Here is a 21901-nt window from a genome sequence, read left to right as displayed (position 1 = left end):
AAGGAGGAAGGGGAAGCTGTGGGCTCCTACCCTACCCCAGCATCATTTCACCATATCACAGTGTGCAAAAGTGAGACTATCCACTGCAGCAACAGTCACAGCCTTGCAGAGAAATTGGCAGCTCTAGCCCAAAAAGGAGTCTCTGAAGGTGCTGATGCAACTCAACCAGAGGCTCACCGAAGAGCCTCCTGGGTTCCCTCTTGCTAGGAACAATTTTGCAGCACTGATGCACTGACAGAAAACACCAGACTCTTTAGAGTGAGAAGCAGTGTGAAGAAAAGCAGAAGCTGTCAACTTTAAGATACTACACTCCCAGCAAAAGGCTCTTTAACTCTGTCAGTCTCTCTACCTTTACCAGTCCAAGAGTGACCCAGTTGTAGGAATCTTAATTCTCAAAAAAACCAATTATTTTTGCATGAGTGCAGCTAGTCACCAGCTAATGCTCGTGACAAGGTATTACTCTCCTACAAGGGAGATATCTTCTCTGGAGCATCCCACTGTAAGAAACTATCAATACCTTTGTGAAGCAGCAACGTTCATTTTTAGATGTTCATAATTTGAACTGTATTACGCTGAGACAGATCTGTATCGGTGACCCTCAGAGACCTGGATTCAATATGGAAAACAACTTTTTTCAAGTCAATACGACTTTTCCCTTGTCAGGCTTGTTAAATTTGTTTGAAACATGAGAAAAATAGAAGAGACACTGAGTCAGAGGCCCAAGCGCCTTTCACGGAGACCCTCGCTTCCAACCTGTGAGTCACTAGCAGCACCTAGTGGCCTCAATAAATTAAACAGGAGAGTTTCAGGCAGATCATGGAATGAGATACAGGGAAACCAGTTCTAAGCGATGTTTATCAGCTTATTTACATGATTCGTTTAAACTACAGCAACACCAGCGTTGCAGAGATTCTCTCAAATGCTCGTGTTATTTCTGTAATCCAAGGAACTCCTCCTGCCTGCATCAACCTGGATTTAGCCCCAAGGGCACTTCAGGTAGCCTGAGACTCTTGCCATCAGCGTAGCCTCTGCTACAGCTATCTGAGCACAGCAGCAGAAACCTACATTTTCCACAAGGCTGGAAAGCATCAGTAGAGTTCCCAGAAGCAGCACAGCATGTTCACATGGCATGCAGGAGCATAATCTGGGAGACCGGTGCTCACACAGCCTACGAATGACTTCACACAGCAATGCCCAACAGAGACCGTGCCGCTCCACCAGTTCAGAGGGAGGAATAGAACAAAACTCAGAGCAATTGAAGATAAATTCCTCCCATCCGCACCTGTTCTGACAGCTTCTCAGGGGGCAGAAGGCACAGTACGCCTGGGAGGACTAGAACATCTAAAATAGATTCAAATGTAAAATAGATGAAGCAGACAAATCCCCACAAATTTCCAGCTACTGTAGTAACTGCTTTTCACTACCAAGAAGGAAGAGAAACCAAAGCAAAAGGAACATACAGATACTTTTATTGCTCACCTTTTATACAACAGCACACCTTCAGCCATTTTCTTTCACAGCTTGACAATGTTTATGTACACAAAAAACCCAGCAAGAAGCATTTATGTGGCTTTCAGTAAAGAAAAAAAAACCCAAAAAACATTAGAACATCAAACTCAGCCAGGCTTTGTTTTCTGCAGCAATAATAAAAGGGCTTCCTCCAGGCAGGAACTAATCTTCCCAGGCCGTAGTGCATTTCTTTAAAAAGACAACCCCCAAAACAAATTGCCCTAGATTTGCTGAGCCAGTGGTATTAACTTGCAAATAAAATACATTTCAGTTTGTCATTTCTTCTAGCTGATTTCAAGTAAAAAATTAGGTTTGGAGGAAGAACAACTTGTTTTGGATGGATGCAGGTCAGTTTGAATTGCTACACCTAACTACAGGCCTACACACGCTATCAGTTCACAATTTAGCTTAGTCTTAAGTGATCTTTGCAGATTTTGGCAGCGGTCAGTCTTCAGAGTTGAGCACATGGGAAAACTTTGTTTAGCGGGAGATAAGGCTACCGAACACGGCATCCACAGTAGAGCTCATATAATAGACAAAAGCCTGTCTGTTGGAGGGAGTTCACTGTGCGTGCACGCACGTGTCTGGCATCTTTGTGACTAAAATGAGAGGCCAGCAAGCCAAAAATCAATACTCAGAACTGGTTTTAGAACATGTCATTGAAAAATTATTAAGAGGAAAAATGCAGAAGTTCTATTGTGTATTATAACAGACAAATTTGATCAGACAGCTCTTTGTATTTCTCTAAATCAAAGCAGAAGGCAAACACAGCAGGTAGTTTCAGAACAAAAGTGTTTTAAGCAGAGGGAACCAGTTGAACATCTAAAAAGCATGGCTATTAGTTGATGTTTAGGGTGCAGTGGGTAGTGATGATGCATTTAATACGGACAGGCTGGGGGCAGGGTGGGAAGGAGAGGTCTACAGAAAGTTGTACTTTGCTCAATGCAAAACATCCCACCCAAAGAGATTCTGCCTGCCACGTACAAACCTGTACTAACTCAAGCAGCGATTAAGCCAGGCCTCTGCAACCAGGTTTCTATTACGTGAGCTCTGCTGAAGCAAAAGTTTTTAGCAGCCTCAGCTCGTGAAGTGTCTTCCTTGTCCAAAGCCAGATTGATTATACTGATAACCTCCATGCTGGAAGTGCTGCTCAAACTGCCCCCCTTGATTAAAGTTCTGTCCACCTCTGCCCCCCCAGCCTCCTCCTTGACCTCCACGGCCGCCACGACCGCCACGGCCACCCCTTCCTCCACGCCCACCCCCTCGGTCACTGTGAGACCCACCATCTTGATATCTGTTGTCTTGCTGGTAGCCACCACCTCCACCCCCTTGGTAGCCACTTCCTGAATATGAAGATGACTGGTAGCCACCATAGCCTCCTCCTTGGTAGCCACCACTGCCACCACCACCGTGGTAGCCACCCGTTTGAAAACCTGCATCTCTGTAGTTGCTCTCCCTGTAGCTGCCATCCTGGTAGCCACCACCTCCTCCATCTGTCCAACCTCCCTGAAGTTTGTTTCCTCTTCCGCCTCCTCTGCCGCCATGATCATAACCACCACGTCCTCCTCGTCCCCCTCGATCATGGCTTCCTTGTTCATGACCTCCTCGCCCTCCATATGATGAGTCATAGCCTCCTCTTCCTCCTCGGTCGTGACCCCCATGGTCATAACCTCCTCGCCCTCCGTATGAGGATTCGTAGCCACCTCTTCCTCCTCTGCTGCCACCTTGTTGCGGACCAGCCTCTGGTCTCTTCTGCCATGGTGGCATCTCAGGAGGCGGTGGTTCAATTTCATTGGGCCTTCCTCCTCTGTCAGGCACTCTGCCCATTAGCACCTGCAATGGGAAAGGGAGAACTGCCGTAGGAGTTGTAACACCTCACAGGAGAGTCACATTTACTGATACACACCACAAACAGCCGCCGCCGCTCAAGGGTTCTTACATCCAGAGGATTTCATCAGTGCAAACTTTTGTCTGCTTGAATGTGACAGACCTTTATCTCCAATTAATAAAAACTAAACAGGGATTATCTAGTACTCCAGCCACTGCTAACAAGACAAGCTGGGAGACTTGGGTTTTTTGTTCAAACAGCATGCACACCAGCAGAGGCAGCATCAATAGAGTCTTTCACTAAACTGTTTACTAGTGCAGATTGCTAATCTCGAACAACCACAAGTACAGTGCAACACAGTCTCTCTCCTAACTAGCGCTCTGAATTGCTGCAGAAGCCATTGGCTTGGTAAACGAAGTGCAAAGATTTTTATTTTTCAGTAAGGACATGCAAAAACTTACACACGAACAAACAGGTGTCGGACAGTGCTGATCAGAGCTGAGCAAGACTCTAGAGGTCTTTAGCTGTCTAAGGATGCTGTGACATCAGAATTTAGCAAGACTTAAAATGAGACAGGACATTTGCATTGCTTCAAGTTTTAAAACAATTTAACAGAAAAACTTCAATGGAAGCAAGTTACTTTATGTCACTGTCTTGGAAAACATTTAATATTGATAATGGAGAGAAGTTAACGGAATATGGATAAGCAGCAGGGCAGTATTGCATTTCTAGTAAAACACAGGGTCTGATGATAGTCACACCTGTCTTCCCAGTTAATTTCTTACATTCCACACTTCAACTACATTAAAAAGGTGCAAAAATTATTTGGGGTGGAGGGCATGTGGTCAAATCAGCACACAACCATTCTATCCAAAATTAATTAGAACTCTGTACGCTGCTGTACATAACTACTGAGTTTCAAGTTCAGCACATGTACTTTTGTGAGCCTATTATCCCTATAAAGTCATAATTTTTGAAACCAGGAAAATTGCTTAGTCTAAATCATATTCCTACTATGTCATTATCCTGGAGACGGAGGATAAAAAGAAGGCGGAGTTACTGAATGCCTTCTTTGCCTCTGTCTATACTGTTGGAGGCTGTCCTGAGGAGCCCCGGACCCCTGAGGCCCCAGAAGAAGTCAGGATAGAGGAGGAATCTGTCTTGGTAGATGAGGGCTGGGTCAAGGACCAATTAAACAATCTGGACGTCCATAAATCCATGGGCCCTGATGGGATGCACCCGCGGGTGCTGAGGGAGCTGGCGGAAGTCATTGCTAGGCCACTCTCCATCATCTTTGCTAAGTCGTGGGCAACGGGAGAGGTGCCTGAGGACTGGAGGAAAGCGAATGTCACTCCAGTCTTCAAAAAGGGCAAGAAGGAGGACCTGGGGAACTATAGACCGGTCAGCCTCACCTCCATCCCCAGAAAGGTGATGGAACAACTTGTCCTTGGTGCTGTCTCTAGGCACATCAAGGATAGGGGGATCATTAGGGGCACTCAGCATGGCTTCACCAAGGGGAAGTCATGCTTAACCAACTTGATAGCCTTTTATGAGGACGTAACCCGGTGGATAGATGGTGGTAAAGCTGTGGATGTGGTCTATCTCGATTTCAGTAAAGCGTTTGACACGGTCTCCCACAGCATCCTCGCAGCTAAACTGAGGAAGTGTGGTCTGGATGATCGGGTAGTGAGGTGGATTGTGAACTGGCTGAAGGAAAGAAGCCAGAGAGTGGTGGTCAATGGGACAGAGTCCAGTTGGAGGCCTGTGTCTAGCGGAGTCCCTCAAGGGTCGGTACTGGGACCAGTTCTATTCAATATATTCATTAATGACTTGGATGAGGGAATAGAGTGCACTGTCAGCAAGTTTGCTGATGACACAAAACTGGGAGGAGTGGCTGACACACCGGAAGGCTGCGCAGCCATTCAGAGAGACCTGGACAGGCTGGAGAGTTGGGCAGGGAGAAATTTAATGAAATAACAAGGGCAAGTGTAGAGTCCTGCATCTGGGCAAGAATAACCCCATGTACCAGTACAAGTTGGGCACAGACCTGTTGGAAACCAGCATAGGGGAAAGGGACCTGGGGGTAGTGGACAGCAGGATGACCATGAGCCAGCAGTGTGCCCTTGTGGCCAAGAAGGCCAATGGCATCCTGGGGTGTATTAGAAGGGGTGTGGTCAGCAGGTCGAGAGAGGTTCTCCTCCCCCTCTACTCTGCCCTGGTGAGGCCGCATCCGGAATATTGTGTCCAGTTCTGGGCCCCTCAGTTCAAGAAGGACAGGGAACTGCTAGAGAGAGTCCAGCGCAGAGCCACGAAGATGATTAAGGGAGTGGAACATCTCCCTTATGAGGAGAGGCTGAGGGAGCTGGGTCTCTTTAGCTTAGACAAGAGGAGACTGAGGGGTGACCTCATTAATGTTTTTAAATATGTAAAGGGCATGTGTCATGAGGATGGAGCCAGGCTCTTCTCAGTGACATCCCTTGACAGGACAAGGGGCAATGGGTGCAAGCTGGAACACAGGAGGTTCCACATAAATATGAGGAAAAACTTCTTTACGGTGAGGGTAACTGAACACTGGAACAGGCTGCCCAGAGAGCTTGTGGAGTCTCCTTCTCTGGAGACATTCAAAACCCGCCTGGACGCGTTCCTGTGTGATATGGTCTAGGCAATCCTGCTCCAGCAGGGGGATTGGACTAGATGATCTTTCGAGGTCCCTTCCAATCCCTAACATCCTGTGATTACTAAAACTAAACACTTGACTACAATCTCTCTTATTTGTGTACATAGGGGAATCTAACCTGTGAGATCCTTGCTTTGTGACCTTAATACATCCTATTTACTTAGACCAGAAACACAGTTACTATGTACGTGTTATTTTAGACACGGTGACAGAATTAGGCAGTGGCAGCGTAATGACATCAGTAATTCTGATAAGACAGAGCAGGCCTACTCCCACTGAAAGTAATCAAAGACATTTCAGCAATTTTTTACTGCCCCTAAGAAGGTGAACTCTGAACCTAAACAGGTGAAACTGCAGTTCCCATAATGCACTGATGCATAATCTGGAGTACATACACACCAGCTTTCTTATCCTTATTTCCAAATTCCACTTATGATCCTACAAAAAGTAGGATTTATTACTACATTCAAATTACTTAAATATTCATAACAGAACAAGACATCTGTCATCAAAGGTACCTTATTAATGGCACATGCAGTCTTCTCTCGGATGGACCCACTGCTCGTTCTCATAATCTTTGACAGATCCTGCCGAGCTGCCAAGAGATTTGCGATGGAAATAGTGCACTTAGTAGATAAGAGGGCACGTTTTGGCTGGTAGACTTTAGCTAGTTTTTCTGTTTGACTCTGTTGGAGAGAAGAAAAACAAAACCCAGTCAGCTAAAGTAATAGGAAAGCAATGGGACACTTCGTCAAAAGGATCAAATCAACACTGAAGAACAAGACGCTACTGCAAATAGAACAAAAATTAATATAAAAACAGTGAGAACCACTTTGTATCTAAGAATCACTGGAACAAAGCTAGCATTTGTCAAATTAATTTCTTCAGTAATATAGGAAACACTGTTCTGGCTGAACTGACAAGACACTGATGTTAGGACAATTTAAAGATTAACAATATATACATGCAGACTGTATTACTTTCAGGCAAACACAGAATAGAAATGTGTCACATAGTTATACAAATCACTGCTAATGCCTAAAAGATACTGAAAGTGAAACTGCATCCAGCCTCCAGACCTCCTTGTGCGCCTGCACCCTGACCCACACCCATTCCAGTTAGGCTACCATCACCATATCTCCAACACGGTATCAGCAGAAAAGGGCTGTGTTAACTCTTCCACACTCTTCATTCTAGTCAGCTTCTTCACAAAGGCAAGCCATCAAGAGGTACTGGCAGAACTAAAGCTCTCAAGTGCTTGTTTTCTAATGCAGTCCTTTGACTCAGATACGTAGTGCCCAAGCTAGAAATGAGATCCTACGTGTCAGCTTTGTCTTCTATGCAATGTCTCTCCCTCTACTGCCTTTTGGCATTAACCATACGAGCTTTTTTGAACACCTCGAAAGTATGACAGCAGTTTTCCAACTGAGAGACACAACAGAAATCTGTGCTATCAGCCATGAGTTAATACATGAGTTACGTCTATCTTCAGTTATCAACAGAGTATAATGTGTGATGCAGTTAGGATAAACCAGACTGCAATCTGCACACAGACGAAAGGGCTGCTTTTTGTCTAGATCCCAGATAACAGCAGTGGGGACAGGCAAACCAGGTTTCCCAAAAAATCTCTTGACAGGGCAAGAACTTAGAAGCAAATTTTACAATCCTAAAGTCTTATTTTCCATCTAAAGGCAGAAAACTGGAACTGGGAAGAACTGAGAGCCTGTATTTCCAAGTGACTCAGTGGTAAGTTTTTACAACCAAAAACTTGTACTTTTATATTACAAGTTGAACAGGGTTTATTCAAAACGAAGGAAAACATGCACATCATTTACCTGAACCTAGCTAAAGGCAGGAGAAGCAATAGTATTCACCAGAGCAGTAGTATGTTTTTCCCTGGCAAGTTTGAGCTCTGAGCACAGTATTTTGGTGCTATGATATTATTCTTTTAGGTGAAATTTGAAATTTTTGAACTTAAAACCCCCCTAATAATAGACTATAAAGTTTTTACTGGTGTTTCTACCATCTGGAGAAGTAACTACTTAGTCATACTACTGTATTCTGATACTTTTCAAATTTGAAAATAAAAAAAATAATTACCATAATGTATTAAAGCATAGCTAAAACTTAACTGTTAAAACAAACTGTATTACATGTCTGGAATACTACAGCCACATTCTCCAATTTTGTATTGTTATGGTCCTAAAATTTAGATTTGCATTTCAATAGATATAAATGCATATATATAATTTGGGGGTTTTGTGAAAGGATTTCATGTAGTCAAGTTCAAAAACATCTGAGAATTCTCCTAGGAAAAAAACCCAACAAAAATGGATTTGGATGCCAGAGCTATAACACAATTAGAAGTCCCTGGTCTTTGACCTAATTCATACTTTCGCCCATTTTTATTCACTATTAAAATACTCAATCAGACAGTTCTTCAATCATCTACTAAAAACCCTGAAGAATACAAGGTTTAAGAGATAGGACATCAGTAGAAGCCCTGTTCAGGTGATGAAACAGAAAAGGGGACAAGTCACAGTTTACTATTAAAATACAGTTGCTTTTTTATTAAATCATTTATCAAGAACACTTGATGATTCATGTGCCACAGTTTATGACTAATAACTCAGTCTCAAACACTGCCAGCAGCATAATTAACAGCATGTTAGCAGATCTGGTTTAGTCCTAGAAAATAAATTATATGTACTATTTTTTTAAATCTTGTCATTTTTTTTAAATCTTTTTCACTATGAAATATAGGAAATAGGGAAACCATGTAATTATTTTTAAAAGCAGAGTATGTATCACATACTCAGAGAGAACAGACATCATGTCACAGCCACTTGCACAGTTCAAAGACAAAAGAAGCACATAAAATATTACCCTGTCTATGAGGTAAGAACAAGTAGTGCCTTAGCAGCTTTTCTCATGTGCATCTGTGGAGTTGTGCTTGCAGACACACTTTGAGTTAAGGAAATCTGATCACTGTGGACTGCACAAAGCAAGTTAAGGGATGGTCAACAGGAAAAAGCTTTTCTACCATCACACAGACACAGCACTTAATGATTCACATTATGGTACTCTGAACGCAAATGGTTGAATCAGTAATCTCTCTTACTATTTTTTTCTAGCAGCCTACTTATCTGTATGTTCTGGCTTTGGTGTATAGTTACACACAGTCTATCTTCTCATTTTACATACTGTTGTAAAATCCAACAAATCAGCTTTAAGTAAAATTTTTTAGTCATCTTACATTGTCCTAAACTCCTTCAGAAACTCCAAACCAAAACCAGACAGTTTGAGACAGTTTGAAATAACCTGTGGTTATTTCTTACTCATGAAGGATGAAACAATGAAGCAGTTTTCCAGAGATACTTATTATAAAGTATTACCATCAACCAGAACTTCACAGCAAGTTGTTTGTACCTTAGCTCTGTCTGACCAGCCAAAGGACTGCACAGTAACATCCAAACGTTTGACTAACAGTTTTCTTCGGACTTCGTATTCGTTGACTATGGCTTGATTAATAGCTTCAATTTTTTCCTGGAAGAAAAATTTGCAAACATAACCTATAGATAAAATGTTTCTACTTAAGATAATATGATGATGGAAGAGAATAAGACGCGCAGGGATATTAAGCAAGGCTTAAGCCTGCAATTATCTACCTTGTCGTATGGTCTCACAGCAAGCTATGCCTGGTGACACTATTTGCCTGAAGGCTTCAAAGGCTCTGTTATCTTCACATTCAGCCTGCTACCATTTCTAACAGCACAGCTGTCTGTTTTTCAGAAGGGACATAAAAACTGCACATACTGCTGAGACATTTCTCAACTCCCACCAGGGACAGAGAAGCAGAAGTGAGAAAATACTACATGCAACAAGCTGAAGGAGATGCAAGGACATATATGCAAGGACCAGGGTGTCCTTGCCTTCTTAAAAAGTAGTAAGCTTAAGGACAAAGACAGAGCAAAGACAGAGGACTAAAAGTAAGTAAAGTACTGTACGAGGATCTTGATTAAAGCACAATCTGCATACAGACAAGTCAACAAAGTGCCCTACGGGGAAAAGCCATCACTAGAAACACACCTGGTGGCAGACAGTGGTCTAGTCAGAGCAACAGCTGAGATATGCATCATTAAGGAAATAATTTATGTACTGACTGAAGCCTGGCTGGAGGGAAGCGGGGCAGGGGGCACTTTCAGCCTCAACAATGCAAGCATTGAAGGAAGCAGACTGCTGGGTTTCGTCCTTAAGGAAGAGACACAAGAGAGACTTGCAGTCTTGCAGCAGTAGCCACAGCTTTGTGCTGGTGCAGCAACAGCAGTATCTAACCCAGGCACCATCAAACCCATCTGGAGATGACTGTGGCTCTGCCACCGGGGTGTACAGTCTCTCCCAGCTTCCACCTGCACACTCATTGCTTGTTGGAGAAGAGGCTACAAAGGAAGCAGACTGCTCCAACAGGACAGAAAGAGAGGAGGAAATGATGGGAAGACCCACAGATTAGCTGGAAAGAAGTCACAGGAGGGGATGTGACACCATCTCAGCGAGGCTAGGTCACACAGACAGTGCTGGCAAGGGACAGGAGAGGAAGGCTTAATCTACTGCACAAGCATGCAAGTCAGCACCACCACTGTAAATCTCCTTTATCTTGGAAAACTTTGCCTGCATCTGGACATACAGATTCATGAGCCTAAGATCTTATCAGTTGCTGAACATTTATTGTACCAACATGTATCTAAAATACTGCAAGAAATTGTCTTCTCATCTTCAGAAAGAGATGAGAAAAATCATTTTGCAACATTACACACAGGATCAAGATCAATACTTTATATACCTGAAAAAGGGAAACGGGCTCTAATACCTGCAACTACTTACCCAGTGAGCTGGTCCCAGTTGTTTCTTCAATAAAGGTTTTCCAACATGATTAGGTGGAACCTTTGCTAGAGTTTCCTTCAGCTGTTAGGAGACATAAAAATATAAGCGTTGGCTAAAAAAAAAATAGCTTTTCAAGATTCAGATCACAAGAGAGGACTCTTGGACAGTCATAGGCACAACAGAGCAACCTCCAATATCAAGTTGCTTTCTCTGGGACAGAGAACCAAGCACACTTCTTTTGGAAAGCAACTATTTTTATATTTCTGGTAGTCTCGGCTATAATTGTTTAAAAATTACAAGAATGGACTATAGAGTAGATCTACATATAAAACAGAAAGATTCCATGAGGTACAGCTCCCCTTGAAGACAGAGGGATTATTCTACACATCATCTCTTTAATTCAGGAAAAAAAAACAGACTTGTATCAAAAAGGTTGTATTAAGACTATGTGAAATATAACAGGAACTAAAGAAGGACCCCTCTTTACAATCAAAAGGAGAAAATCTTCAATATGAAAATTAAAATTGAACTTGCATTTTGGGCAAGTTTGGGCACAACTTAGGTTATCTTTCCCATCTCAAAATTTCTGAGGACTTCAGGGGGAAGAAATGGAATAGCAGCAGCAAAAACTTGGATCAAAGCAGGCTGGAGTTATGAAACTTCACTTTTCCACTGCTGCAAACCACATTTTTCAACTTCCTTGGCTGTTCATGCCAGCAGTTGATTTAACACATGCAGTGACCTGGTTTTCTAAAGGTGCTGAGCCCAATTCGTTTAACTTGAAGATTTTAAAACCAAGTGCTTTCAGAATAGCAGAGGTAGCAGTTCATTCAAGTATCAGCAGTTTCTTTTTTTAATGTGGTGGATCATTAACAAAGAGAGTCAATTATAGAAAGATCCTTCTCCAAACTGTACTATGCATGTGCGAAGAAAAATGTAGCTGGATTTTCACATGCTAGATCAAAATACTGCCATTTTAAGACTCACTTTTTAAAAGCAAGAAAACTTTAAGGTGATTTCTTGTTATAACTATTATCTTACAGTCAAAAGTAAAATTTTCACTCTATGTTATTTGTTCTCACATTTTGCTCAACTTCGTGATGTATTTTCATTTACAAAGTGAAATATGTTTTTCAGTTATTAGCCGGCTTTACTTTCTCCTCTCAAATACTACCAACATCTGAGGTGTTCAGACTGCAAGTACCACAGCTATATATAATTTCTAAAAAACTCTGTACGTTAGAAATTCCTGATGTATTTTATTAAGCTATAAGGACTGTTCAGATTTTTTTTAGCATAACCATCTACAGATATAAATCATTAAGATAACATTCATTTAACCTTGCAAGACAATGTAAAAGTCGATCAGTAAAACACAACAGAATTCCCAGTTTAAAAAGATTTTGATCTACTTCGTATTCAGTATTTTTATAGTCTCTTTCACCAGCAAAGCTTGCTAGCATTGTTCATTGTTATATTTTCTACTTTTTACAGAAAAAGGAAGTACAGATTTCTTATGTATCTAACTGTTTAATGCCCATGACAATGCCAAAACCAGAAAACAATCTGCTTCCATTCTACACTTTGGACTTCTGATGGAAAACCATCCTCCTCTTGTTAAACAGGTCAATCCAGACTGATTTCTTGCAAAGAAATTATCACTATTTTCAGTTGCTTGGATGTGTTTAAGTACAATGCAACTAAAAGGTTGTCAAAAAACTTATCTGAAAGTATTTTGGGGAGCTTTGTAATCATATCTGTTCTTTACAGTTCACAAAGGTTCTCTTCTGCTGTTCTGCTCTCCCCTATCCTGCAAGTTAAGTTAATGTAACTTAAAAACTTTCTGTCCCCCACCTTTGGTCTGTGTACTGGACAGTCCATTCCACTTCATATAAAAATTACTCAAACAAAAGTTCCTTTAAAAAAACCCCACAACATCCTGGAGAACACATACATGTAAAGGAACAAAAATAAATGGAATCACAAGAGCTGATGAAGCCTTAGCGAAAAGGTGTAAACTTTACTTCAGTTACAACACCTTTTAACCTAAACATTTTTAAAATAGTAGGTTCCTGTAAAAATTTGTTTAGGTGTATTTGTTGGAATACGTTTCTCCTTAACATTCTTCCTGAGGCCTAAGCTCAGCATTTTCCATGTCTTCTGCAACAGGTGATAATATTAAAACCTAGAGCAGAGTAAGAAATACCTCACCCCAGAAGGCAATGATAGCAGTAGTCCCTGACCTCGTGCCTTGGCGTGAAAAAAGCCTTTAAATTAATTTTCAAAATCCTGACTCTTGGCATATTCAGTAAACCATGTTGACTCTCCTTCACAATGCAAAACACTGGAGTTAAACAAGAGGCAAATCTCTTCCTGGTAGCAGAACTATTTTCCATCAAAACAGTAACATCATAAATATTCTAGTTTTGTTCCTCTGGATCTTACTTTTTTTTCAATTCCACTGAAGAACTGGAACATCGTTATGTTGGCTGGAGGCTTGGACATGCCTAAAGCAATACATATGCCTTTTAGCTCCTGAAAGACTTCACTGCCACCTCCTTCCTGTGCTTTTTTAGGAGGGGCGTTCACACAGAGCATTCTGGCAGCTTCCAGTTCTGAGATGAGGTATGCTGGGGTAAGAAAAATTAGATTTCAGCATCAGATACAGCCAAGTTAAATTATTTCAGAACCAGTGAGAACTCAAGTGCTTACAACCAACAAATGTGCAAATGGACTGTTTTAGAAAGAGTGAGAGCTATAATTTTGGTATCCACAGAACACTCATATTTCTAATAATCACTAAGCCCAATGCTAGAAACACAACAAACAGGGGAAAGGTTTAGTACAACTAAATAAAGCCTGCAAAAAATCCCTATGATTCCGACAGGTATTAATCACAGAGTTCAACAGAGCACAGCTCTTTTTCTTCAGGCTTCGCCCAGCAAAGACAGGAGACTGGGAACACGGAAATAAGCAGGATGAGGGACTGGGGCACGCACTTTAAGCTAGACAAGCAAGCGCTCCTTGAGGCTCTAGGAAACAAAGCAAGGGAATGAGTAGAGAGAATCAAAATGTTGGATGAATCTCCTCTAATTCCCCAGGCAAAATGCAGAGTGGAAAAATAACCCCACTTTTAAAAGTACTATTGAGAGTTCAGGTTTATAATAACTCAGAAAGGAAGGCAGTAACTGATGACATAGAAGCTAGAATGCCTGCAGTGCTCTTCAATATCAGAACTGCAAGAGCCTACCCTCACATTATCACTCCTTTATCAAACAAACAAACAAAATATTAAAATCACATAATTTTTGAACATGGTCTACAGCCAAAATTTCAGCATTAGGTATAGGCTACAGCGATATAAATTTAGCACACAGCCTTTGCTTGCAATTGTCACAACTTTAAAGTCTGAATTGAAAAAAAATGCACAGGGTTAACAATATTTTTATCATGAATCACACTAAGTGACCATAACAGTAATGTAAATAATTATTTCTAAAAATAAGGATTGAAAAGTAGATGCTGCACTGATAAAGGCAGACTTGTGAGCAGGAATGTAAACCCATGGCTATACAAAAACAGCTCACTAGCTACAAAATCGGGACAGATCAAAAGATTAAAAAAAAAGAACAAAGCATTTTAATGATCACCAGAATTTCTTCCAGATCTCTAGAACGACTTCTGCTAAAGATACAGAACACCTTATAAACTATAAAATTCTTAACATATGTAAAGCAGTGAAGAATCCTTTGTAAGTGCATTACATAGATTTTTCTTATATTCAACTTTCAATTATTTACACCCTGTTAGGACCTCCTGAAAAAGAAACTAGCAGCAGGATTTTGTTTCAAGAGTTCAGAGATCACATTCAAGCTACCTTCAACCTCCTCTGTCAAAGACTGAAATTTTTAAGTCTATCACTGTAAGACACAAACATTCTCCAGATACTGATTTCTGTTTGCAGACTTTTTCTGAACCAACATGAAACTCTTGTACTTTTTATTTTTGCAGATGCCAGTACTTAATATTGTATTCTAGTCATGCCGCACAGCAAGACAATCCTAACTACTTACGTTTATTTGGTGCTTTCCTCTCCCAGCAACACCACTACATCATCCAATTGACATAAACTGTGCTGCATTTCATTAAAAAGTAAAATACCCTGGCATTCAATTAAAGAGGGTTATTCTGGTTTTCCTGAAAAAAATCTGGTTTCATGGCTTGCATACAACCGGATACCTAAATAAGTTAGTTTAATGTAGGTAAAGAAAGCTACAAAACTATCATGGTACACAAAAAAGGGGGTTGGCATCTATTTCAATTCCACATTTGACAGTAAATATAGTATTCCTGCCAGATGGGATACCAGAGTTCAGCTTCTGAATATGGCCTTATATTACCAAAACGAACATCACAGAGGACCTCCGGGATAAACTGTGTGTCACAGACAAGCCAAATTCATTAAATGTCTTGACTTACAGAGAATAAGCTGAAGGGCAGACTGTTTGAGCTACAAAATATTTTAAATGCAATAATTACCTCACTTCATCTGACATTTTTGAACATACTATCAAAACAAATTCAGATTAAGTCCTACCACTCATCTTTCTCCTACTGTTGAAATACAGGAACCTACTCTGTAATTCATTTCTTACATCTCAGCTAAGGGCAGAACTAAATTTCTGTTTTGAAAAGTTAAAGAATCAGCAGCAACTGAGGAAGCAAATAAAATATTAATTTACGTTGAATTTAAGATTAGATTAAAATTAGTATTTCAATTTCTAACTCTGACACTTGTAAAAATCTTTTTCTTTTTTAAATGTGAATCAACATCACACACTTTTTCCAAATTTAAATACTATTTCTTCTTCTCTAACATCTCCTAAGCAGGAACAAAACCAGTTTAGGTACTGACACCTGCTGGGTGGAAACTTAAAGGGAAGACATCACTGTTGCTACTGCTAAGTTCTTTTCAATCAGCAGAAAGCAACATTGAAGCTATTTACTAAGGGAGATGATCAAAAGAACTGGGAGTTGGGATAAAACATTTTCTCTTTTTCACAACAAGTCCAGTTGTTGTAAGAGTGTAGGAAAACGCAAGGTTCTTATTGAACCTTGCAAATCATGATGGTGGGGGCTCCAAAATGATGACACATGTGATGCTAGCGGCCATTTTTACAACGCTTCTAAACAAAGTTCAGTGGCTAAATCCTGGCAGAAGTCTTCAAATTATTCCACCTTCAGAGTACCTTTTGAGAAGTTACAGGACAGGCTTTTTGCTAGTGAATGTGAAAAAGGTTAATACTCAGAATATTTTCCATCATATAATGGCTACAGAGTGACTGGTAAGTTTACGAGACCCAAAAGTATAATATTCTGACACTGTAAATTACAGGGAAAAATAATTCATAGTTTTAGGCAACTGTTTTGATACACTGTGGTAAACATAAGAGTATCTCCATTAAGTGTAAGAAACAATACTGATTCTTGCAGAAAAAATTATTTGCTTGCAAGCACCCTTTTAACTTACTAAGCAGCAAGAGACAGTTCTTTTGATTATGAAGGCGTTTTGTCACATCTCCTGATGTTAATGATGTATATGGACAGTTCATTTCAGCCAGCAACCCACTCATTTCAAGTTGAAATTCTTCTGCTTCGTTTGGACCTTAGAAGGAAAATAATAATAATTTGTTTACAGCTAATATATATCTCTCTAGTTATGAACAGAATGAATTAGCTCTTTTGAAAAAAAAAAAAATAATGCTTTGCTCCAGTTGCTATTTAACATTAAAATGCTGCTTTTAATGGAAGCCAAATGCATTCTTTGCGTTTCTCAAAGACCCAGCACAACCTATTTGGAGCCACGATATTCCCTCATTACTGTAAAATGACGTTTCACTGGCAACTTTTCCCAGCTATAACAGACAGCCACTGGCAACTTCTACAATGAAAAGTGACATTAAAAACATGACAAATTTTACAGAGATATTTTAAGTATCAACTAACTGTTCCTACTACAAATGTATTAGATAGTTCTGATAAAGTCATGAATAATATGGCTTATGAGCTCTCATGGTTTCTTCTCCCTGTAAGCTCACATTTGTCAATTGATCTTATTTTGTACCAACATCCTTCAAAAAATAATTAAGTCATATAAGCCAAAGCTTAGGCTGATATTTGTGTCAGAAATTGGTGAAACTAATCTGAACTTGTTAAGCCAAGTTATGCAAAAAATAGTGATAAATGAGAGACAACAATTTTTCTTCTTTTCAAAAGGGACTTCAACCCAAAATGTCTGTTATTTATAAACTCAAGTCACACAACATGAAGGTAGGACTTGATGGTACTACAGATAAAATGTTTCTATCCCTGTGTTTAGAGAATTTGAAATAGGTGTTAGAATATTGCTGGATTGTAGTTTTACACAAAACATATAGCAGGAACCTTGTACTACTAGAAGACGTGAGATGCTGTATTGTTGCAGAGAAAGGGAGTCAAATACACTCAAAGAAGAAAGGATGGACACGTCAAAAACATAGAGAAAAAGGAAAAGAACAGATGTTGAGGTGAGAGGCAGCAATCTTTGGCCACTGAGCAGACTGAAAGTTAAGCTCATAAAGGCACTCTGAGTTAATACACTAGATACTCAGAAGTACAGGTTATCATACCAGTTTAACAGTTTAATCTGTAGAATGTCATGACTAGTTGACCGAAAGTAACACTTTTGGGAAACTAAGGTTTGTTTCCTCCATCAAAACAATAAACAAACATTTTCAGGCTCTTTCTCACGGAATGTTTCACAAAGAGGGAAAAATACATAGTAAGCACAGAATTAAGGTAATCAACAATAAGAAGAAAATATGGTTACTGTAGTCATGAGAATGTTTCCTTGAACAGTAGGTATTTCTTCCATCAAAATTACAAACAGAAGCACTGAAATAAAAGTATTATCATGATCTAATTTAAAAAAAACCACTAATGCTTCCTTAAATCCATCCAAGAACTTTAAAAAAAAACTCTACGGTTGAACAATTAAGAGAAAAACCTTATTTCAGAAGAAAGACTGTTTGATCCTCGCTATTATTTCAATGTCTACTGGCTGTTCAATAGGCAAGTCTGAGGTAGAAAATATGCAAAATCTGACAGCGTTCAGACAATACTCTCTGGTACAACAGATTTAGCAACTGTCAGCCCAAATCTTTATGGCATGCAAGAACCCATATTAAGTGCACGTTTGTGCTAGTTAATGGCTACTTACTGTTAGTTGCCTGCACATTTTCCTCTAGTTTACAGAATAGCCGTAACTCAGATACCAACCAAGCACAGAGTTTGGTGAATTCAGGGGAACTGGCTCCACGAGAGACTGCCTGAGCCAGCGCTCCATCATCCAACAACGGACCTTTGTAACTAACAAGTAAAACAAAAGCACAATTTATTTATGTTTGCTATGACTGATGTCCTGTGATAGATTTATTTTATGCTGTATATATATATTGAGAGCTACACCCTCATCACATCTGCAATGCTGAACATCTAAACTGCTAAGATTCCTGCACTGAACTCTAAGAAAAAGCATATTGAAAACATCTGAGTAAAGCCAGTATTCCCATGTGCATTAGCTTGCTGCCAAAGAGACTGTCACAAAATATCATCATCAAAGGTTTCATCCTGGAGAATGTTATCACATACAGCTGCAACTTCTTTGTCTCTCTCTCTTGAAGATGTTACTTACAATATACCTATCCAGGGCAACTGCAGTTCCAAAGTATCATTCTTGAACACTGCTTTACAGTACACTGAATAATTACTGCTGAACTAGTGCATCTCTTCTGTTGTTTCCCATCATGTATTAAAGGGTTACCATGCAAAACAAAGCCTTTGGTACAAATGTTACAACAGTGATCTGCAAAATAATATCGTTTTGAAAAATTACCTTCTTAAATGGACACACAAAAAATAAATAGTTATTTCCATAAACAAAATAAGCCAAAATCAGGCCTAGTGTAAGAAAGCATGAGTCTGCAAATCAGGTTTTCGAAGATGGCATTTTCAGGACATCTGTGTACTGATACTCTGTCAGGGGGAGGAGGAAGAGTAGGGAGAAGATTGCCTTATTAACCAGGTAGAAGCACAAAGTCGGAGCTTACCAGCTCTGACTTTTAAGAAAAAATGTACAATATTATTTTGATATACTGCACCCAAAACAGACATCCGAGAGTGAGCACAATCCCTCTCTCGATCTTCCAGGTAAAGTTACCCACTATGTCACAGCAACCCAGTGAGTCCAGTCAACTCTTGGCAAACCTCAGAAGTAAAAAAAAAAAAATATCTCAAAGAGCAAATTAAAATGTTATTCTCGACACTTTGTTCTTGTGCTTAACATCACACATAAAGGGTTTGGTCTTCACTGTAGCAGCTTGTTATTTCATCCAAGCAAAATGAAGAAGCCACACTCAAAAATAACTTTTACCTCAGAGAGCAGCTCAATTAGCGACACAGAGTTAATCTACTAGCAGCTGATGGGAAGCTGTAATCTGATGTAGTACATCCCTACTACACTACCACAGTGGGCCAGACAATTCCAACAGGCTAATGAGAGCAAGTTCAAGTCCCGTCCCACAGACGTGTCAGATCTACACGTGTATAGGAACGTATGGGACTCAGAACAGAAACATCCAGTTAGAGATCAAAGTAGAAGGGAAGTGATGACAAACCTTTTGCCTTGGCAGGATCTGGATTTAAGTCACTGGTCACGTCAGACACACCTTTTCTAGAGTTTTTCTTTGATAGATACGATGTCTTGACTGCGTCCTCTCTGATAACTATGACTTCAGCTACACATGTATTTGGCCAGCCACCCAACCTGCAGATTCCTGACTGCAAGCAGCCTTTTCCTTCCATTCCTGCCAACAGCACATGTTCTAGAGCTACACTCCTCTTTTGGTAGCATTATGCTTATGCTGTCCGGTTTGTTTGCTTTTTCAACAGTTCAACAAACCGACTTACAAGGGAAGAGGCCACTATTTGAGCACCTTGAGCACAAATCCAAAAAGAAACAAACAAGTCTTTGATGTGCTACGCTATTAAAGAAAAATAATCGGGTAATATATTAGAGATGTCTTTAGTATCTGGTTAGAAAAAATAAGTTGAATTGTGAAGGGTCACGGAGCTACTGTCAAAGCTTAAAACCTCAAACGCCCCAGTCTTTCCAGACACAAGGAAACAGATGTCTTTCAGTCACATGCAGTAGTTTTCCCAGTTGTTACCAATACTGTTGAAGCTCTATGTCTTTCACCCTCCAAATTTTCTTTCCAGTCACTGTTACCAGTCTTCATTGATATGACTCATTTTTTAATCTGCTTTCATTGTTTATTTCAGAATGTCAAAAATTGACAGCAACACTTTCTGTCTAGAAGTACACAGTTAAGGAGCACAAGTAACAACACTTCCAAGCCAGTAACATCCTTTTAAACATATGGCAGGAAAAAAGTGCCGATCACGGTATGTGCATCATGGAAGAAACCTTTTCACATTTCAGTTCGGGAAACACCTGCCAAAACAGAAGCCTATTTGTCAAGCTTTGGAACTATCATCACAAACGTAGCCTGGAAATATAATCTTTGTTGGAGCGTAATGACTCTAGCCACAAAGTGATTTATGGGAATGTGGACAATGTGAGTAAGTACAGCTGTTTGCATAGAACCAGCAGCAGTAAAATTGTAACTGCCTCTTGTCAGAACTCTCAGTACTTTACAGACATGCAAGCTTACAGCAGGCCATGTTCTCCTTGCTCTCCCTTTCATATTTACATAACCTTTACTGACTCTGACAGAGTAACAGGTTTAAACAACAAAAGTTTCCTGTGCTTCACCAAAAAAAAAAAAAAAAAGTAAAGGGAAAAATACCGTCATTCACAATTTTTTTTGCTGTTATTTTTCACTGAATATGAAGCCTAAAAGTTTTCCTGTTCCCTGACTTCGCTTAAAAGGTTTCTTTCTCCCTTCTCCAGCCACAGCTGGAACTGCTCTGCAGAAGAGGGGTTACCGATGAGGTTGCAACACAAGAATCAAGGAGATCAGCACGCAGGAACAGGTAAAATGTTTGCAACGGACCCGCAGCAGAAAAACTGCCAGCTTGGGTTGGTGCTTTTCTCAAGCCCAGCCGGCACCACCACGAGCCCCGCCACGGGGGCGGCACCTCAGCTCCCATTAAAAGGCACCGCTCCAGGTGCTGTCTTGGGCCGCGGCCCTTCGGGGCGACACCAACCCCTCCTGCTCGGGGCGGGCAGCTGCGCTCCCAGCGCCTGGGGCCCGCCTCGGGGCCGCTCTCCTGCTCCCGGCCCACACCGGCCGCCCGGGGACGCCGCAGCCTCGCCACCGGCCGCCAAGTGGCCCCCTCCCCCCGCCAGCGCCGGCCTCGGGACAGGGCGTCGCTCGGCCCCAGGGCCGCGGGCACTTACCCCAGGTCCTCCAGCGACTCCAGCACGTCGCTCTCCAGGACCTCGAGCTCCATCCTGCGGCGGGGCGCGGCGGGACACGGCGGGGGAACCTACGCGACAGCGGGACTCAGCGCCCCCAGTACTCGCACCCCGCCACTCGCCGCCTCCCCGCTCGACCCCCCCGCCTCGCCCCAGTCCGGCCCCGCGGGGGAGCTCAGCGGTCGCACCCCGACCCCGCCCTGCGGTGCAGGGGAGCGCGGAGCTCCCGGCGGGCGCCCGTTCCCTCCGGCCCCACGTACGCTGCTCGCACGCTGCTGCGCCGCTGACTGCCGGGTTGGCATGTCAGGGCGGGGAGGGAGGGAGGAGCAGGTCGCCGGCCTGACCCCTCACCCGGCTTCTCTCGGGCCGCCCCACCGTCATGCCTGATCGGCGCGGCCTCCTTCCGCGGTGCTCTCCGCCTACCCGCCGCGCCAGGCAGCGTTGCTAAACGGAGACGCGGATGCAAGGACGGGCGCCGGGGTATTTCTGTGGGGAGGGAGCCCGGGACGAGCGAGGGATCCCACGTTTC

General features: G+C 41.6%; 1 protein-coding gene across 1 annotated transcript; it reads right to left on the bottom strand.

Annotated features, from left to right (window-relative positions):
• Positions 1-1452: 1452 nt before the first annotated feature.
• FAM98A (family with sequence similarity 98 member A) lies at positions 1453-21687 on the bottom strand. Its single transcript, XM_068399098.1, has 9 exons — positions 21633-21687; positions 21355-21443; positions 18154-18302; positions 16426-16560; positions 13341-13525; positions 10896-10976; positions 9444-9560; positions 6533-6700; positions 1453-3342 (listed from the first exon to the last, which is right to left on the bottom strand). The coding sequence occupies exons 1-9, from the start codon at positions 21672-21674 to the stop codon at positions 2587-2589; spliced, it is 1722 nt and encodes a 573-aa protein (XP_068255199.1). The 5' UTR covers positions 21675-21687; the 3' UTR covers positions 1453-2586.
• Positions 21688-21901: the final 214 nt, after the last annotated feature.

The sequence above is a fragment of the Nyctibius grandis genome, chromosome 1 (assembly GCF_013368605.1).
Source record: "Nyctibius grandis isolate bNycGra1 chromosome 1, bNycGra1.pri, whole genome shotgun sequence".
NCBI lineage: Eukaryota > Metazoa > Chordata > Aves > Nyctibiiformes > Nyctibiidae > Nyctibius > Nyctibius grandis.
The sequence above is the reverse complement of the archived record's forward strand: the minus strand, read 5'-3'. Positions and strand labels throughout refer to the sequence as shown.

Coding starts and splice junctions, on each gene's coding strand:
- FAM98A (XM_068399098.1), bottom strand. CDS start 21,674: ATGCCAACCCGGCAGTCAGCGGCGCAGCAGCGTGCGAGCAGC. Junction 13,526..16,425: donor GAACTGTCTCTTGCTGCTTA/GTAAGTTAAAAG, acceptor TTCTTACCCCAG/CATACCTCATCTCAGAACTG. Junction 3,343..6,532: donor CTGCATGTGCCATTAATAAG/GTACCTTTGATG, acceptor TTCCCATTGCAG/GTGCTAATGGGCAGAGTGCC.